At 50.6% G+C, this 27,629-nt stretch overlaps 1 protein-coding gene and 1 long non-coding RNA gene across 2 annotated transcripts in view; one reads left to right on the top strand and one right to left on the bottom strand.

The window, feature by feature from the left end:
* Nucleotides 1-12,887, top strand: part of LOC109697211 (uncharacterized) — a 51,266-nt gene extending 38,379 nt beyond the window's left edge. The window contains exon 7 of the long non-coding RNA XR_012443865.1: nucleotides 12,018-12,887. This is a non-coding gene — a long non-coding RNA (uncharacterized lncRNA). The remainder of the gene's footprint in view (nucleotides 1-12,017) is intronic.
* The window catches only part of Rasgrf1 (Ras protein specific guanine nucleotide releasing factor 1), a 114,711-nt gene that overhangs the window by 21,799 nt on the left and 65,283 nt on the right, over nucleotides 1-27,629 (bottom strand). The window contains exons 12-22 of the mRNA XM_074061632.1: nucleotides 26,957-27,093; nucleotides 24,746-24,828; nucleotides 16,398-16,646; nucleotides 14,504-14,874; nucleotides 11,699-11,824; nucleotides 9,762-9,932; nucleotides 8,491-8,597; nucleotides 7,858-7,970; nucleotides 5,514-5,574; nucleotides 2,231-2,334; nucleotides 809-893 (exon numbers count right to left, since the gene is read on the bottom strand). Of these exons, the coding sequence (XP_073917733.1) occupies nucleotides 809-893; nucleotides 2,231-2,334; nucleotides 5,514-5,574; nucleotides 7,858-7,970; nucleotides 8,491-8,597; nucleotides 9,762-9,932; nucleotides 11,699-11,824; nucleotides 14,504-14,874; nucleotides 16,398-16,646; nucleotides 24,746-24,828; nucleotides 26,957-27,093 (1,607 nt within the window). The remainder of the gene's footprint in view (nucleotides 1-808; nucleotides 894-2,230; nucleotides 2,335-5,513; nucleotides 5,575-7,857; nucleotides 7,971-8,490; nucleotides 8,598-9,761; nucleotides 9,933-11,698; nucleotides 11,825-14,503; nucleotides 14,875-16,397; nucleotides 16,647-24,745; nucleotides 24,829-26,956; nucleotides 27,094-27,629) is intronic.

Raw genomic sequence — 27,629 nt, forward strand, 5'->3', positions numbered from 1 at the left:
CTCTCAGAAGCTCTGGGCCTCCTGTCTCTGTTTTTAATTTTATTTTTTGGTACTGAGGTTTGAACTCACGGACTACACCTTGAGGCCTACACTCTACCAGCCCTGTTTTTGTGTTGGGTATTTTCAATATAGGGTCTATTTTCCTGGGCTGGTTTCGAACCATGATCCTCCTGATCTCTGTTTCCTGAGTAGCTAGGATTATAGGCGTGGCCCACCAGTGCCCAGCCCTCCTATCTCTTTAATGCCTTCCTGAGGGCCATCTCACCCGTCATGAAAGGCAAGGAGGTAGTTAGGACATCATTTCCAGGGTAGTTGAAACTTGTAGCTAACATTTCAGGAGGACCAGAGGGTTCTAGGTAATGTACGTATTCTACAGGGATTGTCTGCTGTTTTACAACCTAATATCACTTGTTTCTAACACTGAGATGAGGTTAAAAATAAGACCCATAATAAATAGGCCTTCCTTCCTTTCTATAGCCTCTGCTGTGGGCTCCCCATGACACCTGCCCTAGGATGACTCCTTGTGGTCCTCACTTCCCTCCTGGTTGGGAGGGAGGCTCCCCATAAGCCACCAGCTGAGTATCTTTAAATGATGGTCTCAGTTCATCTGCATGTGACCGGTCTATGGTTAGCCCATTTCACAGATGAAGAAACTGAGACTGCGGTGACACCACCTGCCCTGGGTCATGTGGCTGAGGGTGAGGGCATTGGAGGGGACCTGTGTGGGCTGGTTCCTGACTTCCACTCAGCCCCTTGAGGGTCCTGCCAGAGACAAGCTGGGCAGAGGGCACTGCCTGCTTGCACTCACGTCATTGAAATGCTTGGTGGTTTTCATGATGTAAGGAGTCCTTTCATTCTTCTCCAGCTTCATCCAGCCCTGTCCGAAGAACTCCCTGCAGGAAGGAAAGGTGGGTGATGTTAGGGTGCCTCAGTCCTTTCGCCACTTCCTGATTACCTTGCTTGGTGAGGTTGTCACTTCTGTGGGGAGCCCTACAGAGCAAGGAACCCGGGCCCGAGCCCAGCTCTGCTTTGCATCTTCTGTGTTTTCAGGCAGGCCCTTTGTGCTTTGGGGCCTCACTCTCCTCATCTGTAAAATGGAAATAATGACAGAACTTTCCTCGTAGAAAGAAAGTCTGGGAAGGCATCTCACCAACCACCACCAAGTGGGGTGGGCACCTCAGGTTTTGTTATGGAGCTTGTTTTTTTGGCAAAGAGAATTCATATTTTAGTCATTTTTCAGTGGTTGGTCTGTAGAACAGGGGTGACCTAAGGTCACCAAAAAAAAAAAAAAAAAAATGGCTGCATGAAAGGTAAAAGGAGCCTGCCAAGCCATACCAGCACCAGGGACCTCATGGGAGGTCCTGGCTAGAACGTGATCTGGAGCAGCACCTGGGTGGAGTTCCACAGTTAGAAATGGCCAGGGGAGGCCAACTTCACGTGAAAACATCCTGCTTTGTCCTCCCTGAGGGGGTGTGCCAGGAATAATGGCTGCTTCTACATCCTGGGGACATGGCAGCTTCCAGAACACAACACTCACCATTTAGGTGAGGGCACAGCTGTGCATGAAGGCTGTGAGGTGTTGGTCTCCCCTTCTGGAAGGCAGAGCTCAAAAGCCCTACGATGACGGGTAGCCTCAGATCTGGGGACACCAATTTAGGGAAACTACTTGGGATCAGTTAGAACGACTTGGGATCAGTTAGAAATTCAGAGAAATATTTGGACACACGGATGTTAGTGCAGCATTGGCCATAAGCTGCAAGCCACTCCATGACTTAGGGAACACTGTGCACTCATTAAACAGTGTTCCCAAGTGCCAAGCTGGAACACTGTCAGACGAAGGAAGAGGGCATGGAATTACCCAAGTAGCATACTGGTGACTGATTACAGCCAGGCGGGCAGCACCAGGCCTTGGGGCTTCATCAAAGTCCAGACCTGATCCCAAAGTCTGTCTCTAAGGGTTTTGTGCACACATGACATGTACACACTCCTTCACATACATCCATGCACACCTACTCTTTCAGACCTGCAGAGCTCTGAGTTACAGATGCTTCTGGAAGAGTGTGTGTACAGCTGATGGGCCAGAGAGAACTTGGGGTGGGAAGGGGACCCTGGGAGTTTTTGTTCTGAACCGAGGCGAGTCCATGCAGCTCTGGAGTCTACTGCCACATGTCAGGGTCACACTGAAGCGCCTTGGATGGAGATGAAGGGGCTGGTGTCTGCACCCACTTACTCATAAGGAATCTTCTTGAAGACCAGGTGGTCCAGCAGGGTCAGCTGTTCTGCGATCTCTAAGGCTGAGTGGTTTTCAAAGGGCTCTGCCTTCACACCTTCTGCCTGAGGGAGCAAAGTGGTGTGTCAGGCACCTTGGGGCTTTCTGTCACATGGCTGAGGGAATGCCTGCTGGATTCAGGTGGGTGGGTGGATGGGTGGGGCGTGATCAGGGAGCTGGACCCCACTGCGTGCCGTGCTCTGTGTGCTTGTGGCCTATGTTTGAAGAGGATTGTCCCTTTTGGCAGTCACTCTGTAGGAAGCCACCTCTACCCCAGTGTATGGATGCTGGATCCAAGTCACTCAGCCGGAAACAGACCAACTGGGACTGGAGCACAGGTCATACGACTCCAGGCTGTGACTGGTCACTTGCTTCAGGTTCTGTCTGGGCCCCAAACCAATTTCCTTTTCAAAGTCACTAGCAGGTGTGGACTCCTAGGTGTGCTAAGCTTTTGAGACAACATTCTTCCTGTCCTGTGCCCAGAAGCAGGCATCTGGCTCAGTTCTCGGCTACCATGACCTTGGACCCCGGGAATCACCTGTGGCTGCTACCTTAAGGGTGTCCATCGCCTGGTACTCAAGCAAACATTAGGCAGGAAACACATATGGTGAGATGGGGTGGGCTTGGGGAGCCAGTGTGCTCCGGCATGAGGGTCTCACAGAAGGTCTGCTGGATGGGGAGGGGATGGGGAAGAGGGAGGTGAAGGGGAAAGGAACAGCTGTGCTGGCCTTGGGAGGAGCCTGGGTCCATTGAGGGATGAGTCAGGAATAAGGACCCCTTGCACCCTGGGGCACACGGGGGTAAGGGAGCAGCTCAGATGGCAGTGTGGAGTCAGAGAGAGGCCCATCCCACCACTAGGGACTTCCGCATTTTCATGTTCACTTCTCTCAGCCAAGAAGTTCCTGCAGCTGGCTGAGAGCCCAAGTGGCCCATCTGCAGTAACCACAAGACAAGTGGACCCCACCCACGTCCAGGGGACAGCCATTCCTCCAGCTGTGTTCCCTTCCCTCTGATCTAGGCAAACAGTGAAGTCTGTCTGCATTGCCAGGCCTTGCTTACACCGTGGAAATTCATGGACCTGAAAACACAACTGGACTTCAGGGACCTCAGGCACAGGCTGCTGTCATCTGAATAGACAGGGACAGGGTGGGACAACAGCTCTACTGTGTGTCGCAGGCAGAGTCGCCAGGCAGGGAATAGAAGCCCACATGTAGGAGCCTGGAAGGATGATATGTTCTTAGGAAGGCAGAGGGCATACAGGGATGAGGGCAGAGAGGCTCTGAGATACTGTCACCAGGCAAGGACCAGTGGTGGGCCCAGGATGGCTGGACCAAGGGGGGAGTTCAGGGAGTCAAGCTGGGGTGTGGCTCAGTAGCCTTGGATGCTGAGTGGCCCAGAGGCCTGCATGAGGTTTGGGGCCAGGAGAAGGTGAGGTGGGGATGGTGAGGAGGGACGGAGACCTTCTTGCTTCCTTTTGGTGTGGTCTGGAAAAGAAAGTGACCCAGGAAGCCCAGCTCAGAGCCAGCAGCTTCTGCCAGGCTTGTCAGAAACCTCCTGGCAATCAGCTCTCTCCTCCTTGCTGAAGTCATGGTTCCTCCCTGCCGAGTCTGCCCTTCACAGGCTCTGGGGACCATGTCAGGGCCTGGTGGAGGCTCAGTGCCTTTGCTCCTGGAGGAGCCTTAGGCTGTTCATGAAGGAACAAGGGGCCCTCATACTCTTGAGGGGTAAACACTCTAGTGGGGTCCCTACTGGGAAATAAAAACACAGGGCAGTCTATCCCTTTGGGAAGTCACTGGGGATACTTTATCCAGCCTTCCAGCCGGAGGGTCAGTCTGGATGAACAGTGTCCTGTCTAGACACCACCAACTTCCCTGCCTGAGAAGCATGTGTGGGATCCAGGGGCCATCAGCCCTGCAACTCCCTGGGCCAACCTGGGACAGAGTGTGGGCAGGGCACTGGGCCTCTCCGTGGGTGACACCACTTATATGTCAGGAGGGAGGTGTCAATGAGAAAGAGGATCTGGGGCTCAGGACCCAGAGCCCTGTGTCCTCACACTGGCCACCTGTAACAGACCAGAGGTCACCCACCCAGCCTGGGCTCAGCAGCATGGCACAGACTCCAGCACTAGGGAGGTGAGAGTGAGTCTATCTTGAGCTCCCCTGGCTACCGTGTGTAGCTCACGATGGTACTTGGGGGATGCATGTGGCTAACCTGAAAGAAGAGCTGGTCTTAGTCAGGTGCTGGAAGCACACATGACTGTCATTCCCTTCCACTGTGTGCAACGCCACTGTTAGCTCAAACTTCCTTGTGGTGGGCACAGCTTTCCTCTGGGCTCCTGAAGTTTCTGGGTAGCCAGTGCACCCATCCTGACTCCTCCGGATGAGGCGGTGTGGTAGGGAGTGAGTTTTGCTGGGGTTAGCTAGACCTGAGTGTGACACTCACTCATCACTGCCACTTCCTCATGCACAGCCTCTCTTGGGTGGGTGGCCCTCATCTGTAAGATGCGGTAGTGATGCAAACTTGCAGCATCATTGGTGAGAGTGTCTGGAGTCCTTAAGAGTCAGACACAGTGCCTGCACACAGGGCACCCCATCATTGTACCCTCCTCCTTCCACGGGTATGTGACGGGGAGAAAGAATAGGACAAGGCAGTAATGGGGCCAATGGATGAAGAAAAGAGATGTAGTGTTATGGGTTAAGTTTTGTCACCTAATGAAGACATATTGAAATCCCAGGTCCTGGTACCTTATCTGGAAATAGACTGCTGATATAAAGAAGACATCAGGTGGGCTCTAACCCAATATGACTAGTATGCCTGTAAGAAGGGGAGGTGTAAACACAAATATGCAGGCACAGACAGAGACACACACACATGCACACACGCACAGAAAGAAGTTGATGCAGTCACAGGGAGAAAAATGGCCCCATGACCATGGAGGCAGAGATCGGAGTGATGCAGCCAAGGGGTGCCTGGGGCTACCAGAAACTGGGTGAGGCAAGGAGGGGTACTCCCCTAGAGCCTTTGGAGAGTGCGTGGCTCTGCTAACACCTTCATTTCAGATTTCTGGCCTCCAGAACTGTGAGCGAATCCATTTCTGTCATTCGAAGCCACCAAGTTTGTGGCTCTTTGTCATGCAGTCACAGGAAATGGATGCAGGTGGTACTGTGTACAATTAGTGGGTCATGGGGTGGGAAGGGTAGGAAGGACCACCTGGGTGAGGCAGGGGAAGGATGGTCCTGCTCACCATCTGTGTGACCTCCTCCAGCGTGATCTGGTTGTCTCCTGGGTCCTCCTGGGTCAGAGTCCTAGGGAGAAGGGGGAAGGTGAGGTCAGATTAACCTCTTGGGCAGCCCAGGCAGCCATGACACTCTGCAGTCCCCCCATGCCTCAAGATCCTTATTCATGGCCTCTGCACAGAGCCTCTTTCCCCTCTCTTCCTTACCTATGTATTCCTGAGGGTCTCGGCCCTCCTGGCTGGGTAAGGTCCCCTCCTGGGACTCCCTCAGCCTCTGGGCTTCCTATGTACTTCGGCCTATGGGCCTGGCCCCATAGAGACCCTGGGCAGGGGACCCTTGAACTCAGGACTGTGTCTGATTTGTCTCTGTGGCTTTGGTTAGGCATACAACCGACAATCCTACGTGCACATGGAATGACAGGTGCCTGGAGGACCAAAGCCGGCAGGAGGTGCTAGGGTCTTAGACAGGATGTCCCTCAGGCGTGGCTTGACTAGAGGGGCACAGAGGAGCAGAGGCAGCAGACTGGTGGCCCAAGAGCCTGAGGCAGGACTATGTTGAGGGGAAAATTGGACATGGGGAAGTGAGGGTGGATCCTCAAAGTCAGGCCAAAGGGCCTTCCACCTGCTGTGATGGAACATAGCGGCACAGTCTGTGAATCCTGGTGGCAGAGGGGTAGAGGCTGGGCGTGGGCTGAAAGCCAGGCCTGGGGGCATGGTGTGGGGAGCAGGCAGGGGTCTGCGGGCTCTGGGGCTGGAGGGTGGCACTCTGCCTACAGATTGGCCCTGGCAGCGGGCATCAGCGTGTACAGTTACACTCCATGCATAATGGCATGGGGCCATTTTTCTCCCTGTGACTGCATCAACTTTCTTCTGTGTGTGTGTGTGTGTGTGTGTGTGTGTGTGTGTGTCTGTCTGTCTGTCTGTCTGTCTGTGTCTGCGTATTTGTGTTTACACCTCCCCTTCTTACAGGCATACTAGTCATATTGGGTTAGAGCCCAACCTGATGGCTTCTTTGTATCAACAGTCTATTTCCAAATAAGGTACCAGGAACTGGGATTTCAATTTGTCTTCATTAGGGGACAAAACAGGAAACAGATGCTTTGAGAACTGGTTCATCTGAGGCCCACAGCTGACAGCAGCAGTCCTGGAGCTCAAAGCAGGGCCACTCCACTCCAAGCCTGCTCTTTTGCTCAGAACAGCTCCTAGATCCTGGGTGCCTTGGGTTAATGTGATCAGGCGCTCAGCACACTCCCCTGGGCTTCCTAGGGAGGACCTGGCTGTGTGCCCCTGTATACCCATGTGCACAAGCGTGTGTGGGTGTGCGCGTGCAAACAGGGAGGAGGTTATGAAGGTTGGGGGGAGGCCTGAGGAGATTCTTGGAGTGTGAACTTGGGGGAGCAATGGGCCCCATACCTGAGGCCTTGGGGTAGGAAAGTGGTTGGTTGGGGGAAGGAGGCTGGAGACTTGGGTTGTGGGCAGGTCATGGTCCTGCCTGAGCAGGACCTGGTGTAACACAGACAATGACTGGGGGTTGGGTTGTGGATGGAAGTGAGGAGGAGAGGCTGGCTGTGAGAGGAGGACAGTCTGAGTCCAACGGACAAGAGCTGTAGGTGAGGTGACTGGTGAGCCTATGCCTAACACCTGAGCAACCTGCAGAAGTCACACGCACCATCTCACCCAGGCTCACTCCACCCTCAAAGTGAGTACTGTTCACCCATTTTACAGGGGAGAAAAAGGAGGCTCAGAGAAAGGTCCTGGATAGCTCAACAGTGAGTCACTGGCTCAGACGTGGGGCAGCCTGGGTCCTGACCTCTGCCTGGAAAGGCAGACTGGGGAGCAGGAACAGGTGCAAGTTTGGGGATAAACAGTTTAACTGAGCTCAATCCAACTGACATTCCCTGAGCCAGCACTGTCCAGGAGAAATCATGACAGTAAGGAAATGGGAAAGCACAGGAGCCACTAGGCACATGTGGCACAGAGGACCGAGGAACTCAATTTTAATTTTATTCATTTTTTGCTCACTAAGATTTAAATAGCTTCATGTTGCTTGTGCCTACCACACTGGATGGCACGGGCTGGACAGGTGTCAGCACCTGTGGATACATGGGGAGAGGCTGCACACTCATTGCCTCAAGTTGCTCAAGGTCTGATGGGGAGGAAGGGAGGATGGACAGATGGACCACCCACTCCGAGCCTGGCTGTGGAAGTCGGGTGCTCAGTTCCCAGGCGTCTAGAGGCTTACCTCTACCCTGACACACATCCTGCCTGGGGCTGCTCTCCTGCCTGGCCTCTGGCCAGCACTAGTGACACAGGGGCCCTCCCTGTACCAGCATGTGCCACCCTGAGTCCCTACCTGATGATGTTGGCTGCTGCCTTCCGCTCCTGGGTCAGGAGCTCTGGGTCGTGCATGACCTCCTCCAGGAAGCTGATCACCTTGCATTTGAGCTCATCGTTGGTCTCAAAGTCCTGTGGGAAGATGGCATGGGGGGGGTCTGGCTACTGTTTCCAAGTTGCCCTGCAGTGCTGGGCCTGGCCAGAGGAGGAGCTGGTGTTCCTGCCCATGGTGGCTGTCCTACCTCCTGGCCTTCTCACTGACTGAGGCAGGGCACCAGGAAGGCCTTGAGACTCTGAGGGACCAGGCACTTGGGGAGAGACCAAGGACTATCCCTCAGCCTCTGTGTGCAGGCCCAGGAGGCACAGCCTACCCATAACCCTCCTGCCAAGAGAGGGGGACTGAGGACTGTGCCTCTTGACTGTTACTAATTTTCTCCTAGGGGATCTGAGCAGGTCCTTCTGGGGACACTGGGGTGGCTTTTGGGCTCCCTCCCCCTTGTCACCCTGTCAGCAATCCCTTACTCCAAGCCACTGGTTCCTGTACAGGAACTCTCCCCTCCCCCTCCGCCTCCCCCCTCCCCCTGCCCCCCCCCGCCCCCACCGCCCGGGAGCCTGTTTGGGGGTGCGAGGAGAGGGGAGAGCTCCCCTCTACCTGAGAGTGCTTGGAGACCCAGTGTCGTAACACGTTCAGCACACGGTTGGTGGCCGCTCTGCGGATCACAAACTCTTTGTCCCCATTTCTCTGGTCAGGAGGAAACCCTGGTGACACCAGTGGCGGAAGGGAAAAAGGACACGTGAGGACAAAAAGCAGAGATTGCTCTAGTTTGGATTTGACTCCCAGATCAGTTATCTAGGGCTGCAACTTGAGGCTGCCAGGCAGGGGGAGAATAATTTTTTTTTGTGGAACTGGGACTTGAACTCAGGACTGTACATTTGCTAGGCAAGTGCTCTACCACTTGAGCCATGCTCCTAGTCCTTTTGCTTTTAGTATTTTTAAATTTTTTCAGATAGTCTTGCTTGTGTTTTTGTTGGGGCCAGCCTTGGACCTTGATCCTCCTATGTTACCTCCTGAGGAGCTAGGATTATAGATGTGAACCACCATGCCCAGTCTTAGAATAAAACATTTAATAACTAATTTCTGACCCATAAGATGGATGCCATGACTTGTCAGTGGACAGTTCAGAAATACCCAGACCTCTCTATCTTCAGGATGACACAGGCCACCTGAAGCCAAAGCTCTTTGGCCCTACTCCAGACAGTGCTTTGGGATCATAGCACTTTTGGAGGGGGTGGTGGGAGGGTGGCCATCCAGAGGCGCTCAGACGCAATGGACCTTGTGACGAGTGGAAGCTGGTCAAATAGCAAAGGGGGCTGGTTGGCCGGAAAGGCTTCCAGGCAGGACAAGAGCAATGGAAGAGTGTGGGGGCAGGGTGGGTAGCCAAGGCTCAAAGTGGATGGAGGGGAGTGGAGGGTGTATCTGGGTGGGTGCGCTGTGGTGGAGACAAGGCTGTCCTTGAGGTATGCCAGACATCATGGCACAGATTTTATTCCACTGGTGACTGGAGCTGGGGGGAAGGGTGCGGGGCAGGTTGTGCCCTTGACAAGGTGGCCCTGGCTCCAGGCATGGGGCTTGGACCTGGGTGCGCAGAGCACCAGGTGGTGCAGAGAGATGGGGCCTCTGTCCCAGCACCTCCGTAAGAGGAAATATGTGTGGGGGGTGGTAAAAGTACAAATAATGACGTGGGAAGCTTGGGGTCCCTGAGTGAGTGTAGCTATTTGGAGCAGGGAGCTGTGCGAGGGGGTGCTGTTAGCAGGATCTGAGTTCCAGCTATCATGGGGCAGGTCCCTGATCCATGACTGTCACCCTTGCCAGGCCCGCAGAGGGGCTGAGCCCGAGGACCTGTGTGCAGAACTACCATATACCTGCACTAGCCAGGGACATCCTGCGGTATTTCTCCTTGTTTGAGGTGCCCTCGTTGGCTCCAGCTGTGGCTATGGCAAAGGCAGAGGCAGCTGAGAGGGCGCTGCGGTTATTGTCCAGTTCACGACAAGAGGTCATCACGACTCCGTTGTTGTAGGAAAAGAGCGGGAACTCTGTGGAGAGGAAGGAACCAACCCTTAGCCGACCCTGGGCCTGGCCCTTCAGGCTGGTACAAAACCAGGCATGCATCACCTAGACCAGCAGGACAAGGGGTGCAGGGGGTTGTGTGTGGGTCTGGGCCCCCCTAAAGTGTCTGGGAAGGATCTTGTGGTGACATCCCCATCCCCGGGCAGGGAAGGCCCTGCCACCCTCGGTTTCTGAAGAAGGCCTCCAACCCCCACTTCCATCTCTGTGGCTCTCAACCCCATCATTTGTCAGGCCCTGCTAGGCCCAGGCCGGTTTGAGGACAGAATTGTGAGTTCGCTTGTCCTTTTGGTATACTCAGAACTGACACAGACTGTCCAAAGTCTGACACCCACAACTCACACCAAATTGGGCATGGGCTTGGTGGGTTGGAGAGAGCACTGCTCTTGGGCTGAAGTTCTCCCCTATCACTGGCTGTGTAACTTTGGGTAAGCTACTTAACCTCTCTGAATCTCAGGAATCTCCTCTGTGTAGCAGGGCTAATACCTACTTCCAAAGGTGGACAATCAATATTAAAAGAGAAAACATAGATGATAGTAGTTTGTATTGGGTGAAAAGCTACAGAAGGCCTATGACAAAGAAGGCTGTTAAACCCTCTTCATCCGAGATATCCCTAACTTACTCTGCTTTGCGTCCATAAATTATAGGTGTGAGTCTCAGTGAACAACTGAGTACAATTATTTCTTTTCTTATGGATGACAATTTTTTATTAGTAAAAGTAGCAGGAAGTGACTCCAGAAACCCTTAAACTTCATCTTAAAAGTCTCTGGAAAAAGTCTATATTTATCAGGACAAAGTCACAGTTTTTAAGTGGTGAGGAATGAATGGGTGCTGGGACTCGAACCCAGGGCCTTGTGCATACTAGGCAAGTGGTCTACTAACTGAGCTATATCCCCAGCCTGCAAGAGATTTACTTTAAACACTGAAAGCTTATTTCTGAAAGGTGGCTTTTCCAGGGGCTGGGGCTATATAACTGAGAAGTTGCAGGGTGCCCAGGTAAGGCAGTTTCTCTCTAAAGCCACATGACTTGTACTTCCTGGCTTTCTTTCCAAGGCCTGCAAGACTGGGGAGTTGAAATTCAGGTTACCCTCTGCATGTGGAGTGGGGGTTTAGAGAGGCAGCATGAGTCATAAGGAGCTGTCCTTGGAGGCTCTCCTGCCTTGGAGTGTGTCAGAGCTCTCCTGGCAGTGGAGTGGTGCTTTATGGGGGACAGAGACCAGGTCAGCTCCTCTGGGACCCTGGAGATCCTGAGTCTGAGATGTTAAGAGGGCAGGGCCATCAGTGTTCAGAATACTTTTTTCTTTTTGTGGTGCTGGTGATCGAACTCAGGGCCTTGCACAAGCTCTACCACTGAGCCAAGTCCCTAGCCCCATTTTCCTTATTTGAAAAAATGGCCTCTATGAGCCTGTTGAGTTGATGAAAAGACCCATGACTGGACCACAACACTGAGTCCTAGGAGTGAACAAGCTCTCCCATGAGCAAGCCCTAGGTGCTGGGCTGCCCTGCCCCCATGTTGGCTGGTTAAACACAGTCCTGCTTGAGGTCATCAGTGGCTTCGTTGAGTTGAAGAGTGGGACCCATCCAGACGATGTTCGGTACCCACTGTCTCTGGGATTGTGAAATAGGATAGTCACTGTCCTGAGGAGCCACTCGTAAAGCACAAGGGATAACACCCACTCAGCCTGAGAAATTCCCGCCAAGGAATCCACCTGCAGTTGCACACTGCTGAACTTACCTGAAGAGTTTTTGCTTTTGACAGATTTTGGTGTTGTTGGGGATTTAGTTGGTGATGTCTCAGTGTCCCCATCATCACTCTGGTTTTGATCAACATCTGACTCTTCTCTCACAGAGACCTCCGAGCCTGGGAGAAGAGAAAAAGAAATAACTGTTCACTGATTTGAGAACTCACACCTATAATTTATGGAAGCAAAGCAGAGTAGTCGGGGTATCCCAGATGAAGAGGGTTTAACCGCTTTCTTTGTCACAGGCCTTATCAGAACCTTTCACAGGCTAATGACCATTGGGAATCTTCATGATGGCTTTTGTTCGATCAGGGCTTCTCAAACCTTAATGGACACATCCCAGGATCTGGTTAGAATGCACGATGTGATTCAGGGACCCCTGGGCCTGCAGAGGGAAAGTCTGCCATCCTAACAAGCTCCAGGTAATGGTGGGTCCATGAACCACACTTTGAGTATAAGATCTCTTTCTCGCTCTCTTTCTCTCTCTCTCTCCCTCTACCAGGGATAGAATCCAAGGCCTTGCACATGCTAGGTGAATACTCTACCACTGATCTCAAGTAGGATAGTTAGGATAACGTGACAGGGAAATTAGAAAACGTATCAAAATAAAGATAATATTAATCCAGTCCAGGAGCTGAGACAGAACCAGGAATAGGACTGAAAAATCACTAGAACAGCAAGGAATTGAATCAATTGTTCAAGAATGAAAAGACTTGCATCCGAAATTTCCATCACTCTCCTCTTTTTGGTGTCAAATGAGATACAATGCCCCAGGTGAGTAATTAGGTCTGGGAATAGAAAGTGCTGGTTTTATTTTTTTGTATCTCTGTGACCAGGAAGAATACCAGAAAAGGACAATAAAGAACACACACCCATGTCACAAGAGCCTTTGATTGTAAAGCCAACTCGGACGGTTGTCTCCATAGCATCACAGCAGGGTAATCAGAAAGTTGTCAGGTCATACACCCAGGTGATCAGGTTTACACTGGAACCCCCCAGCCCAGTTAGGGGACATAAAAACCCTGGGTGAAGACCACCCTCTGAGCCCTAGCTCCCTCCTTAGCTTGTCAGAAGGAGTAGGCTTTTCCTTTCTCCCTGCTTTGTCCTCCTACACGAAGTAAATCTCTGCTGGCCTGTGACCTTGTGTGCCTCCTTCCTGGATTGCTTCAAAATTCTTTTTGTTGTTAATCCAAGTTCCTGGAGTCTCCGTGGGTGGTTGGATGATTGAATAGAGTTTTCCTCTACTCAAGAGAAGAAGGGAAGTCCCCTCTTCTCTGAACAGCCTCCTAGTGACAGAGCTACATCCCCGTCTCCCCTCTCTGCCAGGGATCAAGCCCAAGGCCTTGCACATGCTAGGCGAACAGTCCACCTCCCCCCCTCTCTTTATCTCTTTCTAGTGAACTGTCTCAGGGTGACTATCTTCACTGACTTGCTCACAACAGTACTGCTCTGTATCTCTTGTCCCATGCCTCTGGTTTGAAAAATAAATTCAAAGTCTCCCTGATTTGGAGAGACTCGTAGTCTACACACTTTGAGAAAATAGACGAATTATTTAAAAGTCCACATCTTGCATGGTGAGTTCATGAATTCTTAACAGCTCTGGGCCTTAGCTTCCCCAACCAGAAAGTGAGTACACTTACACTTGGCCTTTTGTGAAAACCCGATGAAAGTCACAGTTCTTCTCTTTAGAAACACACACACACACACACACACACACTCTCACACACACTTATGCACACAGAAGCACACAGTTAAACAGGATTGGGGCTCTGGATCACTAGTTAAGAAGCCTGATACCTGATGACTTCTTAGGACTGTCCTGTGGACTCACTGCAGGTTTCTGCTACATGGAATTCTGTGTTCCCTGCTCCCTTGCTAAGAGACCTATACATTGCCTCTGTAGGATGGCATTTGGGGCTTTCTGGTTGCCTATTACCTTGGTAATCCATTTTCAGTTGTGCAAATCAGGCATATCACCCATTTGTTGTATGTGCCACAGGGAATGTCACTTGGTGATAGAGCCACATGGGATCTCTACCCCTTCCCACCTGTGCCTTTGCTGAGGCTGCCCTCTGCCTTCCCTCTTCTCAACTCAGAGATCATCTTCAAAGTCTGGGACATCTGACCAAAGCAGGTAGATGCGTGTGTGCGTGCACACACCCATGTGCTCATGCTCGCTAACCAAGACTATGCTGGTGGTCCCCACGATATGGCCTGCTCTGACCCAAGGCAGAACGAAACTGGACCCTTCTAGAATGGTCAGGAGAAGCTCTTTAAGAGGGAGACACTTGTCTGCCCCAGCAGCCTCCCCAGCCGCTGCTCCTACACCCAGCGTTCCAGGTGTGCTCCCTGAGCACACGATGCTCCTCTGTCCCTTCCTTTTGTCTAGAATGTTCTCCTTCCTTCCTGTAAACATCTAGATCTAATGGGTTCTCTGGGAAGCCTCCAACTCTCTGACTCTCCTGAAGGTGCCCCCAGCCCAATCCACATGCCCCTTGAGCATAACACATGTCAGGTGTCCGTGTTTCTGTGCCTTGTTAGCCCCTCAGCCAGACTGTGAATCTGTGAGAGCAGGAGCTGATGGCCTTTTGTCTCCTGGACCCTGATCGGGGCCTGGCCCAGGTATGTCCACTGTAGACCTCGATGAGCACAGGATGCTGAGGACGGGTGCTGACAGTCAACTAAAATATGGTGATGCTCTGGAGACTTCTGCCTGCCACACCCTGGCATCTGGGCATCCCACCAGGATGTGCCCGGGACCCTGCTGCCTATGGGGGCACCAAGTCTCATCCACTCACTCTGCTTGCTGAGAGCCAAGGGCTCCTCAGGCTTCTCTGGGGTCATGTCACCCTCATCTGGAATCTTGTTGGCGAAGCTGCTGGACACATAGAGCTTGCTGGTGTCCAGCGTGGCCTTGCTGAAGGGTGACATGGCTGAGTACATGCTGGTGTAGCCGTTGGAGCTGCAGCTCAGAGCGGCCAGGTCCAGGGCCTTGCCGCCTGTGATGATGGGGATATTCAGGGAAAGCTTCCGCCGGCGGCTGGGTGACGATGTGCTGATGGACAGGGGTGGCGGCGAGGAGAACTTGCGGGTGGCACGGGGGGACTTGGGGGGTTCACCGTAGAGAAGCTTGTTGTTTTGCCCGCTGGCGAATAGGAGTTCCAGAGACCTTTGGGGAGGACAGGGATGAAACAGTGGTCAGTGTAGGGCTGCCCAGCTGGGCCTGGCTTCCCTCATTTTCTGATCACCCAAACCTGGGGCCACAGGATGAAAGAACTTGGAACCAAGTGTCTGAACACGCAAGTGTCTTGATCCCATTGGTCTGGGTGGGGCGTGGGCTTTTGTGGCAGGGGTGGGTCTACCTGATGTGCTGTCCTCTGCCTCCCACAGGTCAGCAGCAGCATCTGACCTGAGGTGCTAAGGGTCCCTACCTGCAAAAGCAACCCCCACCCCACACGAGGGCTGTGCTCTGCCTCCTCCTTACAGCGGTCCTGAGGGAGGCTTTGTGAATGAGAAAATGGAAGAGACTCATCTAATGCCTCCAACTCTAATCCCAGTGTCCTCACCATGGCACTTGAGGGACCTGACATATAATCCTGCATTGGGGAGAGTGGGAAACTCAGTGGGGTCCACCAGCAATCCTGAGACCAGGGCCCTAGGGTCAAGTCCTTCCTCAGCTTTAGACTTCCAGGGGACTTTTAGAAAGTCTCTTGGCTTTTCTGGGCCCCAGCTGCCCCCATGGCAGCCCTGAGCTGCAATGACGGTAGATGGCCTTGAAGCCAAGGCTAAGGCAGCCTGCCCTTCTTATGTTGCACCCCTCAAGTATGCCAAAAGGGCCCCCCTTTTCTTCTTAAAGTAGGATGGGTCTAAGCAGAGCAGAAATAAGCTTCCTCCCTTTTTTCTTTTCCTGCTTCCTTTCTGCCTTCTCTGTGCTTCCCAGAGTGGAGCTAAAAGGTGAGTGTTAGGGTGAACAAAAGGGAAGCTATATTAGAACTGGACCCCCTGCCCCTTGAAGGTGGCTTACTGGAAACTCTCCACCTGGCCCTAAAAATAAACATCCACCTTTAGCCATTTGCTAGAAACTCTCCACCTGAACTAGAAGAAATGACCAGCCCTTGATAAGTTATTATCTTGGGAGGGCCAGACGGTCATTGATGACTTTCCTGGGACTTTTCCACCCACCTTCTTTATCTACCCTCAGTCTATAAGTGGCTGGGGGGCCCCAGCTCTCTTGCTGGACACCCCCTCTGCAGGACCACTTCTCTACAATAAACCCTGAGCTGGCCTTTGAGCCGTCTCCCCGCCTAGCCATTCTTCACCTCCTTCAGTCTAACTCCTCTGGCTCCTCATTTGCCTCTCCATGCATTTTCAGTGTAACGTGATTTCTTCCAGTCTGACAGTGAAAGCAAAGAGGAGAGAACCACCTGTGTCCCCCAGATTCTCCCCCCCATGGAGACGAAGCAAGCTGATACAGAGCTATAGCCTCACGGGAAGGGACAGGGGAGCAGGAAGCTCCTTGAGGATGTTTTCTTCATCCTCACAGCAGTTTTTGAAATACAAATACGCACTCCTTTTGTGGTCTGTGAGCTGTACGGGCCACAGCCCCCCTGCCCCGGCTCCTGGGACAGCGCCTCTGCCAGAGCCCTCCCAGGCCTGGAAGGTCTGTGGTCCAGGAGGGTGAGCTTCACCCACCTGGCAGGGATGGCGCTGATGGGTTTCTTGTAGATGGTGATGAGTTTGTCCAGGACCACAATGGCGGTGGTGAAGACGCGGTAGGAATGCAGGAAGGTGTTGAGGAAGTCGATGCTCAGGAAACGCAGGTCGGTCAGTCGCTCCAGCAGCCGCTCCACGCTGGCGTACCGGATCTGCAGCACTTTGCAAGAGTTCATGGTTTTGCTGAAACGAATGTCCACATCATCGCAATACAAGGAGGCATCAGACCTGGGGAGGGAGAAAGGAGGAAGAATTGATGTGGGTGGTTTAAGGCTGTCTGGGCCCACGATGTCTCCCCCACCAGGGGGTGAGCTCCCTGAGGGCTGGGGTCACCAAAGACTCATCTCTGTCTCACCCATAGGCAAGGATGAGTTTACTAAGAGAGCGAGGGAAGCTTTAGAGGATGGCACCGAGGAGGGGTTGCCAATCCGTCTCCCAGAATCCTAAAAGCCTTCAGTATGGTGCTGGTGACGCACCTAGCAGGTGCGAGGCCCTGACTTCAAACCCCAGTACTCCCCCCAAAAAATCCCTTCAGTAAAAACACTTAGCAGTACTGGGAAAATTCAACAGACTTAAAAACAATGTGTTGCTGAATTCTTGAGGCATCTAGGAAATCTGTCCACCTAAGAATATGTACATGGTTGGGGGATGGTGGCTCACGTCTATAACACTAGCTACTTGGGAGACTGAGATCAGAAAGATCGAGGTTTGAGGCCAGCCCAGGCAGATAGTTCACGAGATTCCCATCTCCAAAATGACCAGAGCAAAATGGACTGGAGGTGTGGCTCACCTTGGTAGAGCGTCTGCTTTGCAAATTCAAACTCCAATCCCATCAAAAAAGAACGTGCACATGTATGGTAACAGCAGTGTTATCAATAGTCCAGTAGTGGAAACACACAAATGTCCATCAGCTGATGAATGAACTCGTAAAATGTGCTGCGACCATACAGCCATGGAAAGGAATGAGGTGCTGACACCTGCTAAGACGAGGATGAGCCTTGAAGACGTTATGCTATATGAAAGATGGAAGAGCAAAGGACTACGCACGCTAGGATTGTATTTATAGGAAATGTCCAGAATTGACAAATCTATAGATACAGAAGTTAGACTGAGTCAACTCCCTGTATAGCTATCCTTATCTCAACCAGCAAAACCCCTTGTTCCTTCCTATTATTGCTTATACTCTCTCTACAACAAAATTAGAGATAAGGGCAAAATAGTTTCTGCCGGGTATTGAGGGGGTTGGGGGGGAGAGAGAGAGGGCGGGGTGGGTGGTAAGGGAGGGGGTAGGAGCAGGGGGGAGAAATGACCCAAGCCTTGTATGCACATATGAATAAAAAAAAAAAAAAGAAGTTAGACTGTTGGTTGCCAGGAGACTCCAGGGGAACAGTATTGTAACTGACTGCTCATATGTATGGTGTTTCTTTTCAGGGTGATGGAAATATCTGGAATCAGATAATGATGGTGAGTGATGGTTGTACAATACAGTAAATATAATGAAATCTATTGAATTGTACTCTTTAAAATGATAAATTTCATTTCATAGAAAAATTTCTTCAAATTTAACTTAACTAAAAACTAAGTAGGGGCAAAACAAGGGTAGGAAGGAAATTTCCAGAATTTCAACAGCAATTTGAATCTGTTGCCACCTTTTCTGCCTTGAGGGCATCTGCTGAGGGTTTTCACAGGAGTGGAAAGGAAGACAAGGCCTGGCCCATGGACGAGGCTGCCATGTAAAGCTGGGACCTGTGAAAGGCTTCACCCTTAGAGAAAGGTGGCCTAAGGAAACCCACCCACCAGCAAAAGGAGGTGGCAAGTCTTTCAGATTCAGCCTGGATTCTGGGAACACAATGTGCTGCCATAAGGATAATTTGTCTTTACAATTGTTTTAAAATACAATATGCACTGCTTTTGTGATCTAGGTGCCTCAGACAAAGAGTACGTAAAAAGGGTCACAGGTAGTAATGCCTCTGGGGCACCTGTGGAAATAATTACAAAACCTTTCTGGAAGGGCACCTTTCAACCATGCATGCTAGGTGACATTCATAGATAAATCCATGCTGGGTATGAGTTCATAATCCAAAATCAAGAACCACACAAGGAATCAAGCCACCATGAGTTAGAGTCAGCAGAAACAACTAATAACTGAATTAGATCCCGAAGAGTCTACTTACTCCCTCCTCTCCCCTCCCCTCCCTTATCTCCCCTTTCCTTCCTTCCTTCCTTTCTTCCTTCCTTCCTTCTTCCTTTCTTTCTTCTTTCTCTCTCTCTCACTCTCTCTCCCTCCCTCCTTCCCTCCCTCCCTTCCTTCCTGAGTCTTGTTTCATATAGCCCAGGCTGGTTTCAATTCTTCTGCCTCAGCCTCCTGAGTGCTGGGAGTACGGGTACATGACACCATGCTTGGCCTCTAATTTTTTCTCTTTTAAGTGTGAAAGCTGCTTTGTTTTGCTATCGCAACTAGCAATCATTTTAAAATTTCATGGCCTCATGATCTCATGGTCAGCCCTGCTGACACCTCCCCCTTAATTCTGAAGAACCACTAAGGATGAAACTGGTTTTGCAATGGCTGTTCATTATGAAATTCTAGCCTATGTGCCAAGGTGGGTGGACTGCTCAGCAATTTATGACACTTCCACCACGTTAGACTGTGTAGAGGGAGGAAGTCCTGTCTTTGCCCCCACCCTGTCTGCTTATTGAACATTAGGGTCAGTCTTTAGCCAGCAGTGGGTGAGCTGGACTTTAGTGTTTGATCAAAGGTGCCGCCCTCATGGGTGGGCAAGTGTCCTGGGTGCACTTATCAAAGTCTTTCCCCCCTGCCACAGTAATCACTGCCTGCAGTTGGGCCGACCCAAGTCCAACCCAAGTCCTTCTCTGGGACTTTGCAAATCAGATCTGGAATCAGTAAGTCCCAATCCTTTCTGGCTGCCAGAATGTGAGGACAGGAGTCTTGAGTAGTCAACCAGACCATAAGGGGCTGAGGAACTGAGGGCGGAACTCGGTCTAACCATCTTCAGGTCTTCACTGTGTGTGGGTTCAAGGTTAGCAGTTTCTTCTGGGCACAGTGGCATCATGTGACGCCCTCTGGTGGTTAAGTCATTAGATGCATTTTAATGGCTGTAGGGTGGGATCTACCTAAGTTCAAGTAATGACTGGAGAGAAATCATGGTTTTCTACTTTCTGGATATCACAAATCTTTGCAATCAGGTTTTGCTTTTTGCTTTGACAATTGAGAGTCTTGGAATGAAATCCAATGCTCACTTAAATTTTCTTTTCTTTTTTTTTGGCCTGTATTCCTTACACACTGATGGCTATGTCTTATCTAGTTGTTTCTACATGCATTTAGTAGCTACTGTAGAGCCTTTGTGTTACGGTGGGATGTCATTAAAAGAATAAATAAATGAGCCAGGCGCTGGTGGCTTACACCTGTAATCCTAGCTGATCAGGAGGCAGAGATCAGGAGGATTGCGGTTTGAAGCCAGCCTGGACAAATAGCTCATGAGACACGATCTTGAAAAAAAAAAAAAAAATCACAAAAACAAGGATGGTGGAGTGGCAGAGCTCCTGCCTAGCAAGTGCAAGGCCCTGAGTTCAAACCCCAGTACATACCCCCTAAAAGAATAAATAAATAAATAAATAAATAAATATATGGCTACTGAAAAGGTAAGCTTGAAAATCTTATCCTAATAGGGTAACAAGGAAAAAATATCTAAAGAAACCCGTGAAGGTTGCCATGGCAAGAACAAGTTTAGCATATGTGGTGCAGCAGGAAGAACACAGGGATTGGAATCAGAATGTACAAATTCAATGCCAGCTCTACCCTTGTTTCTTCTGTGTTATTCTCCAGGGCTCAGTCTCCTTATCTGTGAAATGGGAATAACAAGACCTACCTCACAAGGCTTTCTCAAGAGTGAAACAAACTGATTTAAGGGGCTGAGCACAGTTCCTGGCACACAGGTGATAAACAAACATTAGCTCCAAGTTCACTGGCTCTGCAGAGGGTATCCCCCACCCACAGGTGCACGCAGAGCTCAGAGGAACTGAGTGAATGGACTTGTCTTTTTCACAGGTCCCTAAAGAGCTTTCTTTGGGGCTGGGGATATAACAGTGTAAAACACCAGCCTAGCATGCATGAAACTCGCAGCCTCCCCCGACCCCCAAGAAATTTTCTTGCCAACGTCCCTGGGATTTGAAATATTAGTAGTACATCAATAAACAACCTTTATCAAGTGCTTTCAGTGAGCAGGGATGGGAATTTCTCTTTAGGATGAGAAAAATATGGGAAAACATGGAGCCTATAAAGATACTGCAGTTCAAAAAGTCCGATATGGAGAAATGGATGCTTCCTTCTAAGTCAGCTTTGCTGCAAGACACAGAACATTTTAGAAAACTTCTGCTTATGCTTCCATCAAGATCCAGGAAAAGGTATTTTGAGAATCGTGAGAAATGCCCACAAAGAGGGAATAGTCTGGGGGCCTGAAAGACAAGATTGATGAATGGAGGGCCCGACTGCATGCAGAAAACTGCAGATTGGACACCCAGAAAACCAAGTGAGTGTCAGAGTGAACGAAGTTAAGAAAATCTCCCAGAACTCGGAGAAGGAGAAGAGGTCAAGGTGAGAGACAATGGAAGCAGCAGTGTCTGCTGGTTTGCTACAAGTCTCCAAGGGGAGATGCTATGGAGAAGCAGTCATGAAAGGTCAGACAGGCAGAAGGAAGTGCCTGCACAGGGAAAGGGCTCACCAGGCTGCACTGCTCAGGAGCTGCGCCTGCCCTGGTACCTGCAGGGACTCAGTAACCATCCCTCACGCTGCCCCAAGCGTCCTATAGCATGCGTATCTGGAGGAAGCATACAATTTCACACATCAAGGATCTCTGAGCATCTGGACAGGCCTGGCATCCCAGTGGTGATCAGTGGACCCCTCTGGTGAAGGTTTACTTCCAGCACCTGTTCTAAGGATTCCTGCCAACAGAGGGGGCAGAGGAAGTGAGAAAACCCCTCTCCCTTCCCTCTTCTCTGTTCCAACCCTGAGCTTACTGTTGGTTGTAGCACCTCTGGCCATCCCAATAGTCTATAAACCCGCTCTGGACTTCAGCTTCCCTGTCTGTAAAGTGGCAGTTCGTGCTAACATCGGGGGGCTGGTAATAGATGGTTGTACCCACGATTCTTTCCAGGCTCAGCTGAAAAGAGGGCTGTGATCCGTTAGTAATGCCTGCCAGGGCTCTAGGTTGGAGACAGTTATCATCCCTGCTAGAAAGTGTCTTTTGATGTGAACATTTTCTCACTATAAATTCAGCTCTGTTCTCTCTAGCACTTCTCAGTGTGTGCCTCTCGGAAGCAACAAGAAGCCTTGGCTTGGTAGGAAAGGAGCCACTTTCTGCTTGTCTACAAAGACGCTCTCACCTAGTCTCTGTCCTCGAGGCCACATGTTAGGGCCGGGTGTCAGCACCCACAAGCCTGGCAGGAGGAATGAGTCTTCTCAGCCCCTTGGGATGCTGGTGGCTAACCTTCCTGAGACCCTGCCTGCTAGCATCTGTCCACCAGGAAGCAGAGAGAGGACTTAAATACACTGGGGAACATAATGTCTCTTTGTGCTGAAACCCCCAAATCTGGATGCTTTTGTCTCACAGTCTGAGAACAGAGCAGGATGTCCAACATGGGGACTGTGCCAGAAACTCAGAGGCTATCGGGGTGCACAGCTAGGGAAGTTTCAGGCTACAGTACCAAGGCCTTTCTCCTGTCAGATCTTTCTTCTTATGCTCCACCAAATTTGGAGCCCCAAATTCCCCTGGTTATAACCCTGCGGCCTAAGGAATGAAACCAGCTCCTTGCCCACCATATTGCCACAGTTTGACTCTTGGCCATCTCACCAGCCCAATTTTTCAGCATGGATTGATGTGATATTTGAGAATGTTCAATTGTGCTGTTAAAAAAAAAACAAATAAGAGAAACAAGGGGAACAAGGAGGAGAGATGAATTTAAATGAGGCATGAACAGCTCATGAGACATGGTTGTCACAGACATAAACTACAGCATCTATGTACCAAACAGAGGAAAGGACAGAAGATCCAAATGGGAACCAAATATTTATGCTACACTTAATATTCATGAGGCACATGGGATAGTCAATATTCATGAGGTCTTAAGCCATCCATCCACTGGTGACAGCCTTTTTGTTCCTTTGTATCCTCTACCCAAGACATGCAGATAAAAGCATTGCTGTTGGTCAGACTGAAAAACAGCTGCAATTGTGGCCAGGCATAAGAACCCCCATACCTGGGATTGCATCTGTTAGACTCAAACCAGATCAAATTTCCACTCTGGTTCCTGCACCTTCACTCCATCAGCAGGGAAGGCTGACACAGCAGGAAAAGAGACCCCTGTGTAGCCAGGATTCAGGTATGCCTCCCACCTGCGTCCACTCTATCTGAAACCACCACTCCATCTCTTTCCCCTGGCTCCTTGCTGTGTGCTTAAAATGGACTCACTAGACTCTGTGGTTAAGCCTCTTAATTTGGTATTGAGACTTTCTGTTCCAAGGTCTCTGGGATAGCTGGTCTGGTAGCATCCCAAGAGACTGCAATTCAAGGTTATTGCCTGGGTGACACACTGCACTCCCCTGGACCCTGCATTCCATGGGACTATCTATCATTTCCCAAACACTCCATGCACATTCCTGCCTCTGAGCCTACATCCACACTGTTCCTCTTCCCAGAATGTCCTTCCTCCTCCATCATTTAACAAATTCCAACTGACCTTTAAGGCCAACTCTGGGTCCCTTTAAGGGCTGGCTGAGTGGCTCAAGTGGTAGAACAAGCCTAGCAAGTGGGAGGCTCTGAGTTCAAATCCCAGTACCACACACAAAAAAGCCTTCTTCAATTGTGCCAAGTGAGTCAGACACTTGTCCCCTGGACCCTCAGGGCTGGGGGAGCACGGCACAGAATCTATCTTGTGCTCAGTGTTTCATAATGACCTTTGCATGCATTTCTTTTGATCACTGACTTGTAACCTTAGCAAGGGCAGAGGTCACACTTGCTCATCTGCTTCCTTGATGTCCTCCCAAGCGGAAGTCATTGCCCATGGCTACTCCTGAGAGGGAGGCCAGGTACCCTTGTAGACAGGTCCTCATAGGTGTCATCTTATTCTAGTCACTTTATCACCATCATAGTTTAAAATTTGACATTTTCTTTCACTTTATCTTTGTTTCATATACTCACTTGTACTGTCTCAAATGCAATTAAATGTATAAAGCATATAGGTATGCAAGGTACACTTAATGGTAATTAATACATTTAATTCATGTGATTTTTATTTTATTTATTTATGGCATTTATTTTCATTTTTATTTGTGTCACACAAAGCCAGGAGGCAGGCAGGAAGGTAAGATCATGACCACTTACAAAATGAGAAAGCCAAGCTCAGAAAAAGTAAGCGATATGTCTGTGGCATGAGCAGAGCTGGGCTGGGGAGCGGGGCTGTTGCCTTCAAGTCTAGCCCTACTCCCTTTGGCTGTTCAACCATGTGGCTGTGACCATGCTTTGTCCACCCTGCAGAGGCTTAAAAGACTTGGTGGAAGTGAGCTGTTTAGGCTGGCCTCTGACGCACAGTAGGTTCACCACATGCTTCCTCACTCAGACCTGCCCTCATCTTGGAGGCAGTTGTGAATAAAGGAGGTCTAGAATCTTCCAGACACTAAGACTGCTGTGTGCATCCCCCCAGGGCATGCACTTGAAGTAGCAGAGAAACTGTGGTCACACAGACCAGCCAAGGAGTTGGGTCCTGGTGTGTACTTGGTGACACCAGCAGGCTTGGGGTTCAGAGGTTGGAATGGAGGCAGAGAGTCAGTAGGATGCAGTGTGGGGCCAGGAAGGAGGGCCAGGGGAGGACATTAGGTTGTGTGTTCCAGGGGGCCCTGTGTCCATTGGGACGCCAGCTCCTTCTTCCCCAGGGGATCGAGCAAATACACCCAGTAACCCTGTGGCTGTGATTTGGTTTTTCTGTGTTTTAAAGTATCCACTTTGTAATTAGGAGAAAGAAAATAGTTACTTAAGAAAAAGTATAGGAAGTTTCATTCCTAATATTATATCCTAAATAGTCTAATACAAAAAGAATCCACACATACAAAAAAATCCACCACAAAAACTAAGGCAAACAATCACCTAATCATTCAACAATCATTCAAGCAAGAAAGCAAACATCCAGAACACCAAAAGATGACACCTGAATCTTTCAAAGCCCTAGGGGGCTGGCCCGGCCCAGGGTCCTTGCTATCCCTGTGTGGGCTCAGTTTCTGGAAGGCAGCCTGGTGAGGACTGGTTAAGGGCACTTACTTGATCATCTGTGGCACAGTGACTTTGGAATTTTCTTCAAATGCATTCATCATGAGCCCATTGCACCGGATATTATCCACACACTGCAAACAGAGGGAACCCAGGGTCAGAGGTCTTGGCTCTGGGACCCAGACCCACCAGGAGCTCTGTCAACCGAGAGGGTCACCTGCCCTAGCTTCACAGATACAGGGTCCTCAGGCTTCAAGGGCACTGGCTGGGCAAGGGCAAGGTCAACTTAGAGCATCCTTTGGACTTTGGCTAGAATTCAAGTCCCAGCTGAGTGATCCTGGAGGACTGAGTTGACATTCTGAGGCCTGGCATTAAAGACAAAGCCAGCTTCATGGTGACCTGGCCTCATTTTAGAAAGCTGGCCCAGCAGGGCTGCAAGATCCCTGGCCACCTGCACAAGCATGCGTACTGTAAGCGCCATGATGGTGGAGAGGTTTGCTTCTTACAAGTTCACGGGGTGGGATGTCTGGGAAGGCAAAGTGCCTGCCAGTGGGGGATCTGATGATAAAATATTTACTCTGCCTCCAAAAAACACCCTCAAAATCCAAATATTTCTTTGAAAAAAAGTCTCAACCCACCTATCCACCCAGCCACCCACCCACCCTCCCACCAAACAGAGATACATCAATCCGGGAGGTGCTACCTCTTTTTCTCCTCATCGCCCCTCCTGCAAACTTCACATTTCTGCCATGAAAGGTTCCCTCTTGGCTCAGGGTTTGGGAATCTCTGAGGTGCTCCCAGAATCTTCTGGCTTTTAGATTGTGGTGTTTGGGGCATCTGGTACGAAGGTGACTGGGAAGGGGCAGCTGAGAGGCTGGCACAGTGGGTGGTGGTTGCCCCCAGGTCCAGCCTCCAGGTCAAGGCCAGACTCCCAAAGGAGCTGGCTCACAGAGGGCCATTTCTTTCTGTTGCTTGTGCTTCTCAGCCTAACTTCTCTACTCACCACTTTGATATTGTCTTTAGCACTGGTTCTACTAGTAACTCCAGAATAAGGATTGCTTAACCATGGGGTCAGAGTGTTATGGAGGCAGCAGAGGGCCTGGGGAAGCAACCAGTGCTGCTCCTGAGGGGAGGGGGCTTGGAACCCACACCCAGTAGCATCAGCAACATTGTCAGGAAGGCAGAGGCCCTGTGGCCTCTCCAGGAGAGCAGCCTAGGCTTTTGAGGCTACAACTTAGTAGGGATGGGAAATGGCTGATCCCTAGTTTTCTCCAGAGCATGCTGGACTTTTGGGGAAGACTAGAAAGACCAGACCCATTCTGTGCATAATCGCACCCTGCCTTGCTCTTCTGGGAGCGTGAGAGGGGCAGGTAGGCCGGAAGGCAGGTGGAGAGCAGGCAGTCAGGGAAGCCTGAAAATAGGCAGAGGTAAGGAGCAAGTGATGGGGGACACTTTTGGTTCAGAGGAGGCTCTGTTCTTCCAGTGTTCCATGGGCACAGAGCCACCCAAGCCCTTGACCAGTAGGGCCGCTTCTCCCACTGTCAGCTGCTCTCAACATTCTACTCTGCTCTGCAGAGGATGGTTCTATAGGAGAGCTGGCAGGGATGGGGTTGCCCTGGGCCTCCTGGGGCCTGAACCCAGGCGACAGCCTCTTTCCAGCCTCATCTCCTTGCACTTCTGGTGCCATAGTCCCTTAGGGTCTGCTGACAATAGCCAGGGAAGTCTGTGATTCCCAGTTAGTGATGCAAACATGGAGAACGACCCTAAAATCTGCAGCAGGCAAAGACCCAAACTGAAGCTTTCCCCCCTGCATTTTGACCCTGGATTTGACCTCAGGAGGCCGCTCTGGCTCCCTGGAACAGGTGCTCTATCATCTCAGTGCTGTGACTCTCTTTCCCACCTCTGCTGCGTCCAACATCCTTGGCTGGTTGTACTCAGACATTTTTTTGTGCACACCAGTGACCTGGGACACATTCTAAAAGACTCACTAGGTCTCAGGAGGAGGAAGAAGAGCCTGGAATCTGAAGTGTTTAAAATCATCTTTCCAGGTGACTCAAATTTGAGGGGCTCTCAGACCACACTTTGAAGGTGGGGACTTTGCAAACAGGGTGTGCTGGCTGAGCAGCTTGGGCTGGGGCGGTGGACCTTAAGATCTCTGGTATTTTCTAGCAGAGAAATGCAGCTGTACTCTTCTCTCCAGGTCCCCCACCAAGTTAGGCATTAACGGACCACTTGCTTTCAGGAACAGATGAAGCTGCTCACCTGGCTGATGTCACTGGTCCATGCTGCCTTCTCTTGTCTGGATGAGGCCACCAGGATGACTGTGAAGGGCGGGGAATCCTTGGGCTCCACCCCAATCTTAAAATCCAAATGGTCAATGTCTTGGCTGGATCCTTTGGCTTCCAGTGCAAAACATGAAGTTAGCAGAGTGAGTGAGGGCGTCCGTGGCATTGGAGGATATTTTACTGGTTCCTGTCGTAGCCACCAGAGGAGGCTCTGCTTTGGTAGGGAACCAGACCATTGGTGGCTACTTTCAGAATACATATTTCCTAAGTGGGGAGCTTCCATTTTATTTTTTTTTTAAATTTTTTATTTTTTTGGTAATGCTAAACTTTGTATTATATTGGCTGAGAATTACTTAAAAACCCTTCAGCTTTGACAGTGTGATATTATTTTTATGTTTAAATTATTCCTTGTTTCAGAAGACTTCCTTCCTCTGGAATTCTCATACCACTTAGTTGTCAGCTAGGGTGGGAGCTTCCATTTTAAACATGCAAAAATGAAGGTCTGGCTTGTAGAAGCAGCTTACAGCACACGGGGACCACCCAGAATTCAGAGCCAGGATCATGGAGTCAACGCTCTGTCCCTATGGCGCTGACGAGGAACTGAGATCCTGAGTGGGGACCTAGCTAAGACGCCCAGCAGGGCAGCCTGT

This window comes from Castor canadensis, chromosome 19 (assembly GCF_047511655.1).
Source record: "Castor canadensis chromosome 19, mCasCan1.hap1v2, whole genome shotgun sequence".
NCBI classification, from domain to species: Eukaryota; Metazoa; Chordata; class Mammalia; order Rodentia; family Castoridae; genus Castor; species Castor canadensis.